General features: G+C 42.8%; 1 protein-coding gene across 6 annotated transcripts in view; it reads left to right on the plus strand.

The window, feature by feature from the left end:
• The window catches only part of ncoa1.L (nuclear receptor coactivator 1 L homeolog), a 163,179-nt gene that overhangs the window by 85,406 nt on the left and 58,923 nt on the right, over positions 1–18,850 (plus strand). For all 6 annotated transcript variants that reach the window (XM_041563612.1, XM_041563613.1, XM_041563614.1 and 3 more), the window contains exons 4-5: positions 1,082–1,176; positions 15,968–16,145. In XM_041563612.1, coding sequence (XP_041419546.1) covers positions 1,082–1,176; positions 15,968–16,145 — 273 coding nt within the window. The remainder of the gene's footprint in view (positions 1–1,081; positions 1,177–15,967; positions 16,146–18,850) is intronic.

The raw sequence follows: 18,850 nt of genomic DNA on the forward strand, positions 1-18,850 counted from the left end.
CTGCCAGAAAGCATTTCTCTCCTAAAGTGCTGGCTCTTTCTGAACGTACACGACCAGGAAAAATGATCTGAGATGCACCTACACACCAATATTACAACTTAAAACACTTGCTGGTGCAGGAATGAAACTTTATATTGTAGAGTGAATTATTTTCAGTGTAAACAGTGAAATTTAGGAATAAAAACGACATCATAAAAATCAGAATCCCTTTAAGCACCGACACGTCAATTTGTCAGGGCTGCTAATGGCTCCTTTATAAAACATATTGAGGATTTTTAGAATCTCTGGTAAAAGAGGGTTATGGGAGTCTTGCAGGGGCCACGAGGGGATTTAAAGAAAACCCTGCAGCAAACATTAAGAAAAAGTTCTAACAAGAAGACATTACAGTTAACTCATACTAGTTGCCTCCCACAGTCAGTACAGTCAGAGCAATATACTGAGAGGCGTCTCATTGGATACGTTGCCTGCATATCCAGTTAACCCATGGTCTGCCAGACCTGAGAGCAATGCAGAGCCATAGATATTAGCACAGTGTCAGACTGGGGGGCCCAGGGCCCACTGGGCTTGGAGCCTCAACCCCCCACACCATCCTGTGGACCCCCCAACCACAAACAACTCCATGCTGCCGCCACCCCTCCCGTGTGCATAAAAGAGCCTGGACCTACCAGGTTTTTTCCCGGTGTCCTGCCGGGTCAGTCTGACCCTGTCCTAGCAGAATAAATACTAATACCTTTCAAAACAAAATCCATTGCTAAAGAGCAAATGTACTTCTTTTTCTTTACTTCCCCTTTAAGCAGGCGTTTGGCTTCCAACCGGTAGCACAATAGAGAAATCCAACTCACTCATGGTGACACTTTTATTTGCTCTGCCTCAGCCAAAGAGCTTATCCCTCTCACTGTCTTTGTTGGAGGGTGACAACCCTGTACAGGTAGCCCTACTGCACATGGATCAGGATTCTGCCAAAAGCAAAATAAAATATTCATAGAAGTGCGTGTATATATATATATATGCTGTATGCATTATTACTGGAACTGCAGCCGTGTCCAGTTATTATTATACTGACCCATATTTTGTGTTGCAGAGAAAGGAACAGACGATGATGTTCAAAAATCCGACATCTCATCCAGTTGCGGTGGAGTGATTGAGAAGGAGTCCCTGGGTCCTCTGCTTTTAGAGGTAAGGCAGCTTCCCCTTTAAGTCACAAATTATATTCCTGCAGGGGATTCCAACCTACAACAATTCCCAGCATCAACAGTTCAAAGAGCCTTACTAAGCCATACCTCCCAACTGTCCCGTTTTTCAGACCCAATTTTGACAGCTCAGCCACAGTTCCAGATTGTTACTGAAATATCCCGACTTTCTCTTTGATCTCCTGCACTGAACAGCCAGAAAAAGATACAATGTTTCTAACTTAGTTGGCTTTTGGCAGAGAGCCCAGAATATGTGGCAGGTGCACTCAGATAATTTTGTAACAAATTAAGATAAGCAAAGAAAAAATTGTAACAATTTAAGATAAGCAGGTCTCTTGTGGAAACTGTGTTTTGCAGCTTAAAGGGCATGTAAAGTATAAAATAGAATAAGGCTAGAAATGCTATATTTTGTATACTAAATATAAACATGAACTTACTGCACCACAAGTCTAATCAAACAAATGATTTATGCTTTCAAAGTTGGCCACAGGGGGTCACCATCTTGTAACTTTGTTAAACATCTTTGCAAGACTAAGACTGTGCACATGCTCAGTGTGGTCTGGGCTGCTTAGGGTTCATCATAAACAAAGCTGCTTGAGTTCTGCATGGCTGGGAAGTAAGGCGGGGGCTCCCCCTGCTGTTCATAAGTATGATTGTTTCCCTGCAGAGCAGTTAGGGACCGTCTGACAATTCCTATCCACAGCAGTAACTGAAGGGAGAATTTCACTGCATACAGTCAGGTTTCTTATAAAAACGGTGCACATTTTTTAATTAAAGTATATTGGAGATAGGTTTCTTTTCATTAGAAAAAGTAAAAATGGGATTTTATTTTTTTGCCTTTACGTGCCTTTTAAGGGCAGAGACACACGGTCAGATTCGGGGAGATTAGTCGTCCAGCACCAAATCTCCTCTTCTTGAGGGTGACTAATTTCCCCGAACTGCCTTCCCGCCAGTTAGAATGTAAATCTCTGACAGGATAGCACTCGGAGCGCTTTGTTTTCTGAAGTCGCCCGAAGTTGCCTCCGAGTCCTATCCCACCGGCGATTTACATTCTAGCTCGCGGGAATGCAGTTCAGTGAGATTAGTCGCCCGAAGAAAAGGAGTTTTCGTCGGGCGACTAATCTCCCCGAGATTGTTGGGAGCTATGACTAAGCGCAACTTCTGTTTTATTTTGGTGCAAATTGCCATATAACCCAATAGGGATAGACACATGGGACAGACAGCTATGATTGGCCAATAACGTCACAGCACAAAACTTAGTAGGGTTTAGAAATCCTGGGATAGAGACAGGTAAATGGACAGCCCTGATTGGCCAATAACTTTAGCAACACAGAACCCAGCAAGGAAAACTAAATCCTGGGATAGACACCAGGGAATGGGCAACCCGGATGGACTGGCTCTTTCTGGCAGTTTCATTCATGATTGGCACCTTGTTCCTGTTATAATGAGAAATAAAACAAATAGCGTATAGTTCACAGTGGACAGTCTTAGCTGAGCAATATCCGCATTTGGGAAAACATACTGGAATACTGTAGAATTAAAGGGCTGCTTCACCTTTAAGTAAGCAACTTTTCAATTGGTCTTCATTATTTATTTTTTATCGTTCTTGAATGATTTGCCTTTTCCTTCTGACTTTTCAGCTTCCAAATGGGGGTCACTGACCCCATCTAAAAAACAAATGCCCTGTAAGGCTACAAATGTATTGTTATTGCTGCTTTTTATTACTCCTCTTTCTATTCAGGCCTCTCCTATTCATATTCCAGTCTCTTATTCAAATCAGTGCATGGTTGCTAGGGGAATTTGGACCCTAGGAACCAGATGGCTGAAATTGCAAACTGGAGAGCTGCTGAATAAAAAGCTAAATAACTCAAAAACCACAAATAATAAAAAATGAAAAGCAATTGCAAATTGTCTCAGAATATCCCTCTCTACATCATACTAACAGTTAATTTAAGCTGAACAACCCCTTTAAGACTCTCCACCGCATACATGGGAGTAACCGCTGCAGAAGTGCTGCTGTTGCCTAGCAACAGGCATCATGTAGAAGTGGCTATGGGAGACATTTTGCTGCATCTGGCAGAAGAATCAATTGAGAAAACATGTGCATTCTTTGTCTGTAACTTTGGCTCTCGTGCATAAAGTCGCACAGGCACGTGGGGATGTTTTCCTGGCACAAGTCAGATGACGGGCTGTGGTTGCCTGGCAACAACACTATGCAGTCTCATCATATCTGGCAGTTGCTGTTAGAGAAGGAAGGTCAGCCATTTGAATGCATGATATGACGTTAACAGAACGTACAGGTCCTTGCCATTATTTCTCCACTCCCTTTGTTTTGAATTGAAATATTGTGTTTTTGGAAATGACGCAGACCAACATAACAAGTGTCTATTGTGCCTAGGGATTGTTCTCCTTTAAACTAACCGTTAGTATGATGTAGAGAGGGATATTCTGAGACAATTTGTAATTGGTTTTCATTTTTTATTATTTGTGGTTTTTGAGTTATTTAGCTTTTTATTCAGCAGCTCTCCGGTTTGTAATTTCTGCCATCTGGTTGCTAGGGTCCAAATTCCCCTAGCAACCATGCATTGATTTGAATAAGAGACTGGAATATGAATAGGAGAGGCCTGAATAGAAAGATACATAATGACAATAACAATGAATGTGAAGCCTTACAGAGCATTTTTAGATGGGGTCAGTGACCCACATTAGAAAGCTGGAAAGAGTCAGACGAAAAAGGCAAATCATTCAAATACTATAAAAAATAAATAATGAAGACCAATTGGAAGTTTGCTTAGAACTGGCCATTCTGTAGCATACTAAGACTTAACTTAAAGGTGGGCCACCCCTTAAATCATCTTGCCGTCCTATACACCATCAGAGCACAAATGTGTGGGGGGCAGTGGGGTTTCCGGCTGAGTGCAACTGCCATTTTGCAGCCCCCACATAGAGTAAAGAGACATCTGAACAGAAACCAACGTGCAGGTATGAGACCTGTTATCCAGAATGCTCGGGACCTGGGGTTTTCCGGGTAACGGATCTTTCCATAATTTGGATCTTCATACCTTAAGTCTACTACAAAATCATGTAAACATTAAATAAACCCAATAGGCTGGTTTTGCTTCCAATAAGGATTAATTATATCTTAGTTGGGATCAAGTACAAACTATTGTTTTATTATCACACAGAAAAAGGAAATTGTTGGATTAGTTGAATAAAATGGAACCTATGGGAGACAGCTTTTTTTGTAATTCGGAGCTTTCTGGATAACGGGTTTTCGGATAACGGATCCCATACCTGTATTTGCTTGGAGTTACAGTTCTACATGGCTGGAGCTGCCTGTTGATGATAGAAGGTGTCTGTAGACTGGAGGACTGGGTGACGTGTGTATAACGAGAGCTCACTCCTGTCTCCTGTCAGCTCTTGTGACAGCCCCACTGACATGCACAAGAGTATAGGGGCCAATTATTGCTGCTGATGTGCCAACTCCCGTTGTACGACCCCGAAGTCTTGTAGCTGTCACGTCCCTGCCACCCTGCAGGTAAAACTTTATATTCCAAGGCGCAGGTTTATCAAGGGTTTTGTGCTCAAAACTGTCAAATTCCACTAGGGAGTTATTCAAATTTGATTCAAGTTTTTTTTTTCTAAAAAAAAATTTGATTTTCAAAATGTTTCTTTGTTCTTTAAGAACTCAAATTCAACTATTCGCCAACTAACGTCTGCCGAATGGCTGTTTAAGTCAATGGGAGAGATCCATGGATCAATTCTGAGTTGTTTGCAGCCTTCCTGACATAAAGGAGAATAAAAATCAAAATCGAGTTTTTAAAAATTCAAATTCGATTCGTTCGTTTTCGGGTCGATTCCATTCTTCCTAGTTTCAATTTTTTTTATTTTTAAAATAAATTTCCTTTGGTCGAGTTTATGGAAGTTTCGGGGAGTTTTTAAAAACTCACATGAGTTTCGAAATTCGACCTTTGATAAATGTGCCTCCAAGTGTTAAAGTTGAACCACAGTTAAAGGGGTTGCTCACCTTTTAGAATGATGCAGAGAGGGATATTTTGAGACAATTTGCAATTGGTTTTCATTTTTTATTATTTGTGTTTTTTGAGTTATTTAGCTTTTTATTCAGCAGCTCTTCAGTTTGCAGTTTCAGCCATCTGGTTGCTAGGGTCCAGGTTACCCTAGCAACCATGCAATGATTTCAATAGGAATATGAATAGGAGAGGACCTTACCAAAAAGAATGAGAAGTAAAACTTAGCAATAACAATAAATTTGTAGCCTTTAGGGATACACCGAATCCAGGATTCAGTTCGGGTTTCGCAAGGATTCAGACTTTTTCAGCAGGATTCCTATTCGGCCGAATCCTTCTGCCCGCCTGAACCGAATCAGAATCCTAATTTGCATATGCAAATTAGTGGTGGGAAGGGAAAGTAAGAAATGTTTTCCCCTTCCCATCCTAATTTGCATATGCAAATTAGGTTTAGGTTTCGCTTTGCCAGGACCATGGCGGCTCCCCATTGCTGAACACAATTACATGAGCGAAGAGGAGAAATTCAGCAATATATTTCTATAGAGCGTGTGTCTGCATCGTATGTGCCAGATTAGTTTGGGCAGAAGGATTAGTCAGATTTTTCCTTTTCACGTGGCTCTGCCCTCACCACCGCACATTTCATTATTTATTTCTCCATCTGCCGGAGCCACGGTCACAAGACAGGAAGGAACAGCGAGGAACAGATTCAATTTCACTGAACTTACATTTAAAAGTCGATAGAGTTTGTCTGCAGGGCCAAGAGCGAAACTGTGAATGAATGTGGGGGGGTTGGGGTATTAATAGCTCAACAAAGTCACCCCTCAAAAACATTTTTACTTTTATGTACATCTGACCTATAATTAGATATATTCAGTCTGGCCACACACAAACAGCCTTATTGCATTCATCCGACCAATCGGATTGTTACTCAATAGATGCTAGGTTTTTTACATTTCTTGGACTCAAGTTCCCATTGTGGCCCCCTTAGCTCATAACAAGGTTACAGATATATAGAAACATTGGGGTAACAGTCACCCTGCTATAGTTCCAGGGGTACCCAGGGTACAAATAAACACTCACCCCAAATCTCCCCCTAACTGGCCTTCAGGCTGGGCCCCCTTAGCTCATAACAAGGTTACAGATATATAGAAACATTGGGGTAACAGTCACCCTGCTATAGTTCCAGGGGTACCCAGGGCACAAATAAGCACTCACCCCAAATCTCCCCCTAACTGGCCTTCAGGCTGGGCCCCCTTAGCTCATAACAAGGTTACAGATATATAGAAACATTGGGGTAAAAGTCCCCCTGCTATAGTTCCAGGGGTACCCAGGGTACAAATAAGCACTCACCCCAAATCTCCCCCTAACTGACCTTCAGACTGGGCCCCCTTAGCTCATAACAAGGTTACAGATATATAGAAACATTAGGGTCACCTTGTTATAGTTCCAGGGGTACCCAGGGCACAAATAAGCACTCACCCCAAATCTCCCCCTAACTGACCTTCAGACTGGGCCCCCTTAGCTCATAACAAGGTTACAGATATATAGAAACATTAGGGTCACCTTGTTATAGTTCCAGGGGTACCCAGGGCACAAATAAGCACTCACCCCAAATCTCCCCCTAACTGACCTTCAGACTGGGCCCCCTTAGCTCATAACAAGGTTACAGATATATAGAAACATTGGGGTAACAGTCACCCTGCTATAGTTCCAGGGGTACCCAGGGTACAAATAAACACTCACCCCAAATCTCCCCCTAACTGGCCTTCAGACCTGGCCCCCTTAGCTCATAACAAGGTTACAGATATATAGAAACATTGGGGTAACAGTCACCCTGCTATAGTTCCAGGGGTACCCAGGGTACAAATAAACACTCACCCCAAATCTCCCCCTAACTGGCCTTCAGACCTGGCCCCCTTAGCTCATAACAAGGTTACAGATATATAGAAACATTGGGGTAACAGTCACCCTGCTATAGTTCCAGGGGTACCCAGGGCACAAATAAGCACTCACCCCAAATCTCCCCCTAACTGGCCTTCAGGCTGGGCCCCCTTAGCTCATAACAAGGTTACAGATATATAGAAACATTAGGGTCACCTTGTTATAGTTCCAGGGGTACCCAGGGCACAAATAAGCACTCACCCCAAATCTCCCCCTAACTGACCTTCAGACTGGGCCCCCTTAGCTCATAACAAGGTTACAGATATATAGAAACATTGGGGTAACAGTCACCCTGCTATAGTTCCAGGGGTACCCAGGGTACAAATAAGCGCTCATCCCAAATCTCCCCCTAACTGACCTTCAGGCTGGGCCCCTTAGCTCATAACAAGGTTACAGATATATAGAAACATTGGGGTAACAGTCACCCTGCTATAGTTCCAGGGGTACCCAGGTTACAAATAAGCACTCACCCCAAATCTCCCCCTAACTGACCTTCAGACTGGGCCCCCCTTAGCTCATAACAAGGTTACAGATATATAGAAACATTAGGGTCACCTTGTTATAGTTCCAGGGGTACCCAGGGTACAAATAAGCGCTCATCCCAAATCTCCCCCTAACTGACCTTCAGGCTGGGCCCCTTAGCTCATAACAAGGTTACAGATATATAGAAACATTGGGGTGTCACCCTGCTATAGTTCCAGGGGTACCCAGGGTACAAATAAACACTCACCCCAAATCTCCCCCTAACTGGCCTTCAGACTGGGCCCCCTTAGCTCATAACAAGGTTACAGATATATAGAAACATTGGGGTAACAGTCACCCTGCTATAGTTCCAGGGGTACCCAGGGTACAAATAAGCACTCACCCCAAATCTCCCCCTAACTGACCTTCAGACTGGGCCCCCTTAGCTCATAACAAGGTTACAGATATATAGAAACATTGGGGTAACAGCCACCCTGTTATAGTTCCAGGGGTACCCAGGGTACAAATAAGCACTCACCCCAAATCTCCCCCTAACTGACCTTCAGACTGGGCCCCCTTAGCTCATAACAAGGTTACGGATATATAGAAACATTGGGGTAACAGTCACCCTGCTATAGTTCCAGGGGCACAAATAATCACTCACCCCAAATCTCCCCCTAACTGGCCTTCAGGCACCCCAGATATACAGATAGGGCCTTTTACAAGCATACTTGTTCCTGGCACCAATACTCTATATTCAGGGGTCACCATACTTCTGTGGGATAAAGTGCATTATAACAATATACACAGACTTATTGTGCAAATCCCATTCAGCTGATCAGCTATTTGTAGGCCTGTTGCACAACATAAGCTAATAATACACGGTACTTAATGCTTTCTGTTCTGGAAAGGAGAAATAAACCATTAAGATCACTGTTGTAAAATTCTTCATGGAAGGAGAGCATCATGTTGATCAAACAGTATCTACCGAAAATCGATAAAATTCCTTCCGGTCATTCAGTGACTCCATAGAGCCTGGTACTCGAGCAGTGGGTGGGACTAGGACACAATAATGGCAGCTTACAGGGGAGATATAGAGAGTTTCAATTCTAAATAGTGATGTTCTTATACAAAGGGGAAAGAGTAATACATTGTTCTGCCTCAAATATGAAATCTTTTTTCTGTACCTTTAATAGAACGAGGAGCAATGAAATCCATATCACACGACATACTTGGCAATGAAATAATACAGCCATTTTTAAAAAATGATGTCAATTTTCTCAAAGTGATGAAATTGATGTATTCCTTGGTATCCCGTAGCAATATATCATGAAACCCAATCCTCCCTTACTTCCATATCATTTACTGCAGACAAAATGCCTGCACTCTATAAATAAAAGATAATGATATTTTACCCAGGGGTGATCCAAGTTCATTAGTCTAGAGCCAAAATAAGACTTTTTAGGGTAAACAAGAGTCCTCACTAAGTGCTAATTAAATCTGCTCTAATGGTTTAGGAATGTAATAATGAGAGAAATATCACGAATCCGACCTAATTGTGGCTCCGAACGACTGAAGGCAACTACCTCTGCTCCGGCGTGCATCTGATTTTCCGAATATGCGTCACAGCCATCTGGTTTTTGCGGGAAAGCATATGTTGTCTGGGATAAATGATGCTGCCAAGAAAAACAAAACTCAAAAAAGTCTAGAACTTCAAAAATCATATAGGGAATATTGTACAATATTCATGTATTATAAGGGATAATGTACCCCCTACTGTAAATGATAAGGATATTAGAAGTCACTGAGGGGTTGTTCTGTGACCATATAAAGGCACAAGGCTGCAGGCTGAGTTATACAGGGAACTCTGAGTATCACTCATGTATTATAAGGGATAATGTACCCCCTACTGTAAATGATAAGGATATTAGAAGTCACTGAGCGGTTGTTCTGTGACCATATAAAGACACAAGGCTGCAGGCTGAGTTATACAGGGAACTCTGAGTATCACTCATGTATTATAAGGGATAATGTACCCCCTACTGTAAATGATAAGGATATTAGAAGTCACTGAGGGGTTGTTCTATGACCATATAAAGACACAAGGCTGCAGGCTGTTATACAGGGAACTCTGAGTATCACTCATGTATTATAAGGGATAATGTACCCCCTACTGTAAATGATAAGGATATTAGAAGTCACTGAGGGGTTGTTCTGTGACCATATAAAGACACAAGGCTGCAGGCTGAGCGTTTTTTTTTACAGATCATGGATCTCCAAAGGGTCTTCAATTATCCTTTTATTTTACAGCAGGGGGTACATTGACCCAACCGATCCCGCCGAAGCCCATTGCGCATCGTAATCTGATCATTCGGCCATATGGCCGAACGTTCAGATTACCCCCGATATATCCATGCCGTTAATGGCATATTGGGGAAAGATCCGCTTGTTTGGCGATGCTGCCAAACGAGCGGATCTTTGCGTCTATGGCACCTTAAGCACCATTTATAAGAATATAGCCGACAGTGTATTATAGAGACATATCTGTGCCACTGGTACAAGTGACCGCATTCTTATCTGCTACTTACGTAAATACGTTTCCTTGAAGCCGAAGTCCTGATTCCTAATCTGTCTCCTGTGTAACTGCTCAGATCTACAGTCTACACAATCCTCAGGCATTTCAGACTCAGAGTCATTGGTTTCAGGAGAGCTTTAAATAATAGACGGTCATGGTATGGGGTCAAGAGCCCTACAAAGTCAATGTGGTTTTATTACCAAAATGGATTTCATCTTTTAAATGTATTTAACTCTTAATGAGAGCAATCAGTGCAACTTTTTGCAGAGATTTTCCGGCAATAGAAAAGCTGTTTAGCTTGGGGAACATTGGGGTTAGGCTGTGACACTGCAGGGGATCTGCTAATCCATTAGTAAATGAGGGCTGGGGTTGCAGGGAACATGGGGTGAGGTTGGGGGTCTCACTACAGAGTCCACATTGGGGTGAGATTGGGGGTCTCACTGCAGGGGGCACCCAGGGGTTAGGTTGAGGTTATACTGTATGGGAGACGGAGTGAAGTTGGGGTCACACTGTAGAGGGTAGATAGGGGTTAATATATCAGTGTAGGAGACTAGGGTCACAATGCCGAGGGCACAGTGGGGTTAGGTTGAGGTTGCACTGCAGGGAACACGGGGTGAGGCTGGGGCCAAACAACAGAGGGCACATTGGGGTGAGACTGGGGGGGCACGTAGGGGTTAGATTGGGGTTACACTGTATGAGACACAGAGTGAATTTGGGGTCAATACATTAGTTAATACATCAGTGCAGGATGGCAAGGGTCACTTTGCAGAGGGCACATTGGGGGGCATGTAAGGATTAGGCTACAGGGGTCACGCTGCTAAGGGCACATTGGGGGGCATGTAAGGATTAGGCTGCAGGGGTCACACTGCTGAGGGCACATTGGGGGGCATGTAAGGATTAGGCTACAGGGGGCACACTGCTGAGGGCACATTGGGGGGCACATAAGGATTAGGCTGCAGGGGTCACATTGCTGAGGGCCCATTGGGGGGCACATAAGGATTAGGCTGCAGGGGTCACATTGCTGAGGGCACATTAGAGTTAATACAGGGGGGCAGTAAGACTGGGGCTGATTCACACTGCATGTGCCTGTTGCATTCTGGGAGTGAATGTCAGAGATTTCTCTTCACAGTTCAGAGTGGTTTTCATATTTCCTGTTTTGGCTGCAGCACTTGTTAATAATTACTGCGCTACATTAGATGCTGTTGTATTAGGCCCCCGGCCAGACAAAGAGCGAGTGTCGCTGATCGGAGGCCTGGAAGGGGAGCTCACTGGGCTTTCCAGAACTTTCTCTGCCGTAACACAACACGGATGTTTCTCTGGCACAGCTGCCACCTCACCTCTTTCCAACAGGACACCTCGTAAATCCTGCATGGCTAATTAGCAATTCACTAAGATGCCTGCTCCTGACCGCACTGACTTTTGCTCAGCCATGAAACATGCCCCACCTCTATTTGTTTACTAATTAGCATTCAGCATCGAGAGTTGCTTTTTGTGGACTGCCGTGTAGCCTAGAAAGGGTTTCCATGGGCCCTTCAGCATCACAGATTATGTTCTTGCGAATAAAACACGTCAAATATTGCTCATTTATGCAATAAATGTTACGTCTTATTATTCAGGTGCTGTTTATTTGGGCACAGTCCAACTGTTGAGGGAAGCTGGGAGGTGTAGCATGTTGTAGATCAGGGGTCCCCAAACTTTTGAACCCGGGAGCAACACAAGCATGAAAATGTTCCTGGGGTGCCAAATAAGGGCTGTGATTGGCCATTTAGTAGCCCCTATGTGGATTGTCAACCTACATTGAGACTCTGTTTGGTAGTGCACCTGGTTTTTATACAACTAAAACTTGCCTGGAGATATCAGATATCTATCGGCAGGTTAGAAAATCTGATCGGACTGGAACTGAATTGGCCCACGGATGTGTTCCTCTAACAAGGGGTCTCACTAGGCATCATAATGAAGCAATCGGAGCATCCTAATTAGGTTGAGAGCATTAGGGTAAGATCTGCTCATTTGGTAACCTCACCAAGCAAGCGAATCTAACAGCGTCTGCCCAGCTTATTCTGTACTGCAAATTATTCTTTTTATGTCCATAATTCCCACGTGAAAAGATGAACTGCCGCCTTTAAACCCATAATTAATTGGCAGCAGTAATTTTGTACATAGTAATTGACTGCTTGACATTGGGGGTGGAACCATCACTAGGGAGACTGATGGGCAGGGGACCAACCTGAGAATAGATAGATTGGAGTTTTATTGTTTTAAATGTATTTTTGGACAACACTAAAGTCCCCTACTGCATTGTGAAGTTTTTTGAAGCCACTTTGGAAATGTCTTTTGCTAACCCTGACGTTGTGGAACTTCCATTCATCCAACTCTTCCATTCATGAGGCTATTCATCTTGTAAGCTTTTTACAGTTTGCGATAAAGAGGGATAAAATGTATTCCCAGAAATGTCACCATTGTCCTAGAGAAGATCCTCCTTCTCTTCTGGTTCTGTTGGACCTTAGCAGAATTTCCCACAGATGAATTTACGAATAGATGTTGCCCAAAAGCATCCGGCTGCACAAGGTGGATCTACTGTTACTCAGTGTCCATTGTTGCTTATAATAAACCAAACAATAACGTTTGGGTAGGAATGTGCCTCTAATGCTGTTGCCTGAGATGTTCCTACAAAGTGTGTGTGTGTAGTACACAGGTGGTGGTTACACTCTGATCTACAAGCACAGTTGCACAGATTAGAGTCCTAGGCGGGTCCATTTTTTGGAACCCGCAACCTGCAATCCGCAACCCGGACCCGCAACCCACATTCTTACCCGCTACCCAACACTACCCACAAGTACCTTATCCGCTACCTGGACCAGCGACCCGTGGTCATCAAAAATCATTGTAAACTGGAAGTGACATCATCGGAAGTAGGCATGATCAGAAAAAAAGGAGTAAGACAGGAAGTGCTGTCATTGTCAACCGGATGTGACATCATCGGAAGTAGGCGTGATCAGGGGGGAAGGAGTAAAACAGGAAGTGCCATTATTGTAAACCGGAAGTGACCTCATCGGAAGTAGACATGATCAGAAAAAAGGAGTAAAATCACTATTGAGAAGACCTGCAGCCCGACCCGCAGAACCGCCGACCTACGTCTATACCCGCACCTGGAACTTCGACTCGCAACCCCCAGGGTACCGCAGGTTTTTGCGGGTACCAGACCCACTGCAGGACTCTAGCACAGATCTCTGCAAAATCTCCAAAATGTCATCAGCTGACATCCCTTTTACTGAGTAGTGTTATATCAAGAATAATAAACCTATTATATTTAATTAAAGGGGATATAAAGCCTCTAGACATATAGGCATAAATGTATATTTTATTTCAACCCATAAAAATTATTTTTGTCCAATGAATCTTTTCCTTCTCCCCCATCTTTTCCAGTTCTGTAACTTAAGGTGGCCATACACGGAGAGATCCGCTTGTTTGTCAATGTCGCCAAACAAGCGGATCTCTCTCTGATATGCCCACCTTGAGGTGGGCAATAGCGGGCTGATCCGATCTTGGGCCCTAGGGCCCAACGATCGGATCCTAACGAACGGGAACGGGCGGTCGGATCACGGGACCGCATCAACGAACAGATGCGGCCGCGATCCGATGGGATTTTTAGTCCCATCCGATCGAGATCTGGCCGACTTGTGGCCAGATCTCGATCAGGGAAGCCCGTCGGGGGGCCCATACACGGGCCAATAAGATGCCGACTCGGTCTGTCGGGAGCTTTTATCGGCCCGTGTATGGCCACCTTTATATATTTGTGTGCATGTGTATATATTTGTATAATACACAAAAGCCATGAATATCTTGTAAACTATATCCTTATAAACGGTGATGTCATTTTTGTCACATGACTCTCTAAAACGTGTGTATTATAATAAATAAAGTACCCCTTGTTGAAAAATATGAGGATATTAGAAGTAACCTCTGAGTTCCATGACTTGTATAAAAACAGTCAGCCTTCGGCCTCGTACTTTTATATGGTCATGAAACTCCTCTGTGACTTATAATATCCTTAAATTTTACAAGAGGGGGTACTTTATTCACTATAAATGTGATTTTTTTGTAGTACAGACACAGTTGTGAGGGAAACATCAGGTGGAGTGTGGTTGGAATAGGATAGTGAATCTTTGCAGAAGTGTAAATGCGCCAGAGAAGGAGAGATCTAGCCAAGGGGCTATAAACAACACTGACTTGGTAATAACCACAAAGAAATACAAATTGGCTACTATGAGGGCAGGTTTCTGGGAGCGTCCCATGACCATGCAGAATTCCCAACTGCTAAACGTTTATAGGGGAAGAGCTGCAAGGTAAAAAAAAATAAAAACATCTGTTATGTTCAGCACTAGTGCACTGTAAGTGAATACTGCCAATATTTTAGTTTCTCTGGATCATTTATGCCCCTTGAAATGTATGCTAACAATAAATTCTCATTTTATGACACAAAGAGGTTAGTGGTGAAGAAAAGACAGCAATATAGACAAAATAAATGGTTTGGCAAACCCAGCACTTTCCTAACTTTTCATCAGAACTCTCTGGCATGTGCCCCCTACCTGTGTGCACACGTAATTTGCCTCAAGATTGTGCTTCCTTCCTAGGCCCACTCCTGCCATTAATTACACTACTTTCAAATTGGCTTCCCAATCTTTCCGAGGTCCTCTCTTCTCTTTACCAAATCTTTCCTACAGGACGGTGCCTCCTAGGTCCATTCCCATCCTAACACTAATTTCTAACAGGCTTCTGCCTCCTTTCTAGGTTCACTTTACCCTTTTCTTGCTCTGTCTTCCCACAGGGTTGTCCCTCTTTCCTCTTCCCCTAGGTCCACCCTTCCCTTTCTTCTTGCTTGTGATTATTTTCTTGGTTCATGCCTCCTTTTCTTTGCCCTTCTTACCCACCTGCTTGTTCCTCCTTCCTAATTTAATTCTTCCTTTTGTCTACTCTTTCCTGTCGCCTAATGCCTGCTTCTTAAATCCACTCCATGTCTTTTCTACTCTTCTAACCAGCCAGCTTGTTTATCAACATATTCACAAACCTTCTTTCTAGGTCCTTGCTTCTTCACCCAGCTTACGACCCTTCATCCTATCTTCTAATCATTTGTTCCTCTCTGTGCTTCTCTCTTCTAATGTCTCCTTTTCTTATAAAATTCCATATCAAGCACTTTTATCATATCTAACCCCCTTCTTTACTCTTCTTCTGTTGACCACATTTTTTCTGATGTTCCCTATTTTTCTGCACATTACATTTTGTTCTTTGCCTAAGTCCATCTTATTTGGTGTAAATGTAGTACCATCACCTAGAATTTTCTTATTCTCAGTATAACTAGGCATGTCCAGGGTTGTTCAGGGTCTAGGGTTCATTTCTATTGCCAATGTTATTTATATGGAAAATGCATGAAATTATAGGAAGGTTGGTACTTTTCTCTTGAAAAGAGGACGGCTCTCAAATGTTTTGCATTTTTTCCCCACATATAAATAGTAGAAAAGCATTTTTACCTGCACACGCCTTATGTAACTAATCTGCTTCTACTTTTAGATTGTAAGCTCTGTTGAGCAGGACCCTATTTATCACATGTATGGTTCAGCATTTGTATGTAATCTGTGTGTGTGATGTAGATATCCTACTATTGTAGAGAGCAGAGGAACATGTCAACACTTAATAAATATGTGATAATAATAGTGATATAGGACAGTGTGTTGCCAGATCTTAACACTCCCTTTCACCTTGTTATTTCACAGGCTCTAGATGGATTCTTCTTTGTCGTGAACCAAGAAGGTAGAATTGTCTTTGTGTCAGAAAACGTGACAAACTACCTGGGCTACAAACAAGAGGAGCTGATGAAGGACAGTATCTATAGTATCCTGCACGTGGGAGACCATGAGGAGTTTGTGAAAAACCTCCTCCCCAAATCTCTAGGTAAAGCACCAACAACAGAACATATAAATGGAAGAGTTAATGATTTCTGACTAGGGAAGGGCAACCAGCAGCCTTTCAACTGTTGTTCACTTCAACCTCCAGCCCCAACGGGCTTGATGTACATGGGATGTTGGGAGTTGTAGTACAACAACAAAGTAAGAGCTGTAGTTTGAGTTAGATAATAGTTTATGACAACCTGAATATTTTTGACATTTACTTTTTTTTTTGATTTCCCGAGTCGCTAAATGAGCAATCAGGCAGCATTTCATCTCACACTGCAATGTGAAGAGGCCTGAATAGAAAGATAAGTCACACAATATTATAATACTCACAGGTGATTTGTTCCACAAAGCTCTCTGATATAACTCCGTTTATAATTGCAATTTTCATGTCAACTTTAAATGAACCTGCTGCTGGATTAGTGTGTCCCAAGTCAATGTATTGGTCCGGCAGCCCAATCGTCCCCCTACCTTTATCCTTGTGTGTGAGTGTTATATTTGCTTAAAGGGATACTGTCATGGAAAAACATGTTTCTTCCAAAACACATCAGTTAATAGTGCTGCTCCAGCAGAATTCTGCACTGAAATCCATTTCTCAAAAGAGCAAACAGATTTTTTTTTATTCAATTTTGAAATCTGACATGGGGCTAGATATATTGTCAATTTCCCAGCTGCCCCCAGTCATGTGACTTGTGCCAGCACTTCAGGATGGAACTGCTTTCCTGCAGGCAGTCATTTCTCCTACTTAATGTAACTGTAGGGGGTAAATTTATCAAAGAGTTTAGTTAATAGTGAAGTTCCGCCACTCGAGTGAAATTCCGCAGCTCTCAATTCATTTCTATGGGATTTTGAAAGGCGTATTTATCAATGGGTGAAAGTGAAATTTCACCCTTTGATGAATACGCCCTTAAAAATCCCATAGAAATGAATCCTCATTCATTTCTATGGGATTTTTAAGGGCGTATTCATCAGGAGTGGCGGAATTTCACTCTAGTGGCGGAACTTCACTATTAACTTAACTCTTTGATAAATATACCCCTATGTGTCTCAGTGGGACTTGGCTTTTAATATTAAGTGCTGTTCTTAGATCTTCCAGGCAGCTGTTATCTTGTGTTAGGGAGCTGTTATCTGGTTACCTTCCCATTGTTCTGTTGTTTGGCTGCTGGGGGGGGGGGGGGGTTGATATCACCCCAACTTGCAGAAAAGCAGTAAAGAGTGACTGAAGTTTATCAGAGCACAAGTCACATGACTGGGGGCAGCTGGGAAACTGACAATATGTCTAGCCCCATGTCAGATTTCAAAATTGAATATAACAAAATCTGTTTGCTCTTTTGAGAAATGGATTTCAGTGCAGAATTCTGCTGGAGCAGCACTATTAACTGATGTGTTTTGAAAAAAACTTGTTCTCCCCCCCTTTAACATTCCAGCTCCCTAAGGGCAGAGACACACGGGAAGATTCGGGGAGATTTAGTCGCCCGGTGACTAAAGGCCTCTTCTTTTCAGGCGACTAATCTCCTGGAAAAGCGTTCCCGCCGGTGATTTAGATTCTAACAAATATAAGTTAATGTAGGGCACTCCCAGTATTAAAAAGGGAAAAAAACTCTTTTTTTTTGAGAAATATGATGTGCAGATAACCCCACAGTCAGTTACCCAAAACCATATATAAGAATAGAGGGGGGATGCACACTCAATAAAGAAAATAATACTTAGTAATCAAAGGTGGTATTTTAAAAATTCTCTTTTATATAGTGTATAGCAAACAAATATGCATGAGACAAACTGGTATATTATGCACAACAGTATTAGCACAGATATATACACACCAGCAAGATATAAGATTAAGGCTAAAAGGGACAAACCACAGGGAGCAGATACATTTGCCCCAACGTTTCGGCACTATAGCCTTTGCGCTGGGCGACTAAATCTCCCCGAATCTTCCCGTGTGTCTTTGCTCTTAGGAATGTTAAGTAAATATAACACACGCAAAGACGTTGTTTTCCGAAGTCGCCCAAAGTTGACTGACGAGGGATACGTAATCTCCAGTAGAGCAGAGGCAGGTGCATTGGGGCTCTCTGCAAAAGAAATGGCAGTTAAATAGCACACGGCGACCTGTTGTACATCTGTTGTTCTACACCAGCAAACATACAGAGTCTTGTAGTTCTGCAGGATAATCCCCACAGTAGCCCATTATGCCAGGTCCTTAGCCAAATAGATTGTTTCCTTTACAAGGATGAAATCTCCTAATCAGTTAATTTGCCCAGTTTCTGTGCGTGTCATTTAACTTTCCCAAAGTTTCCAGTTTCTCCTTTTTTTTGTGAAAAAATGAAATTCCTTGGTTTCCTGGAACATGTTGTTCTCACTGCTCACATTCTGCCTCCTATACGTGTGTTATATAAGGACATGGCGGCTAATGCTCAGGTTTATACCAGGCCTCCTTCCTCAGGGCTCCCACATCTTCTTGGGCAACAGAGTTAAAGGCAGAGTGTTTAGCTAATTGGCTGTGGACTGATAAACTAATAGTAATGATACTCATTAACCCTTTCACTGCTGACAGAGGGAGGGATAAACTAATAGTAATGGTACTCATTAACCCTTTCACTGCTGACAGTGGGAGGGATAAACTAATAGTAATGGTACTCATTAACCCTTTCACTGCTGACAGAGGGAGGGATAAACCATCAGAAATTATGCTCATTAACCATTTCA

The sequence above is a fragment of the Xenopus laevis genome, chromosome 5L (assembly GCF_017654675.1).
Source record: "Xenopus laevis strain J_2021 chromosome 5L, Xenopus_laevis_v10.1, whole genome shotgun sequence".
Lineage (NCBI taxonomy): Eukaryota > Metazoa > Chordata > Amphibia > Anura > Pipidae > Xenopus > Xenopus laevis.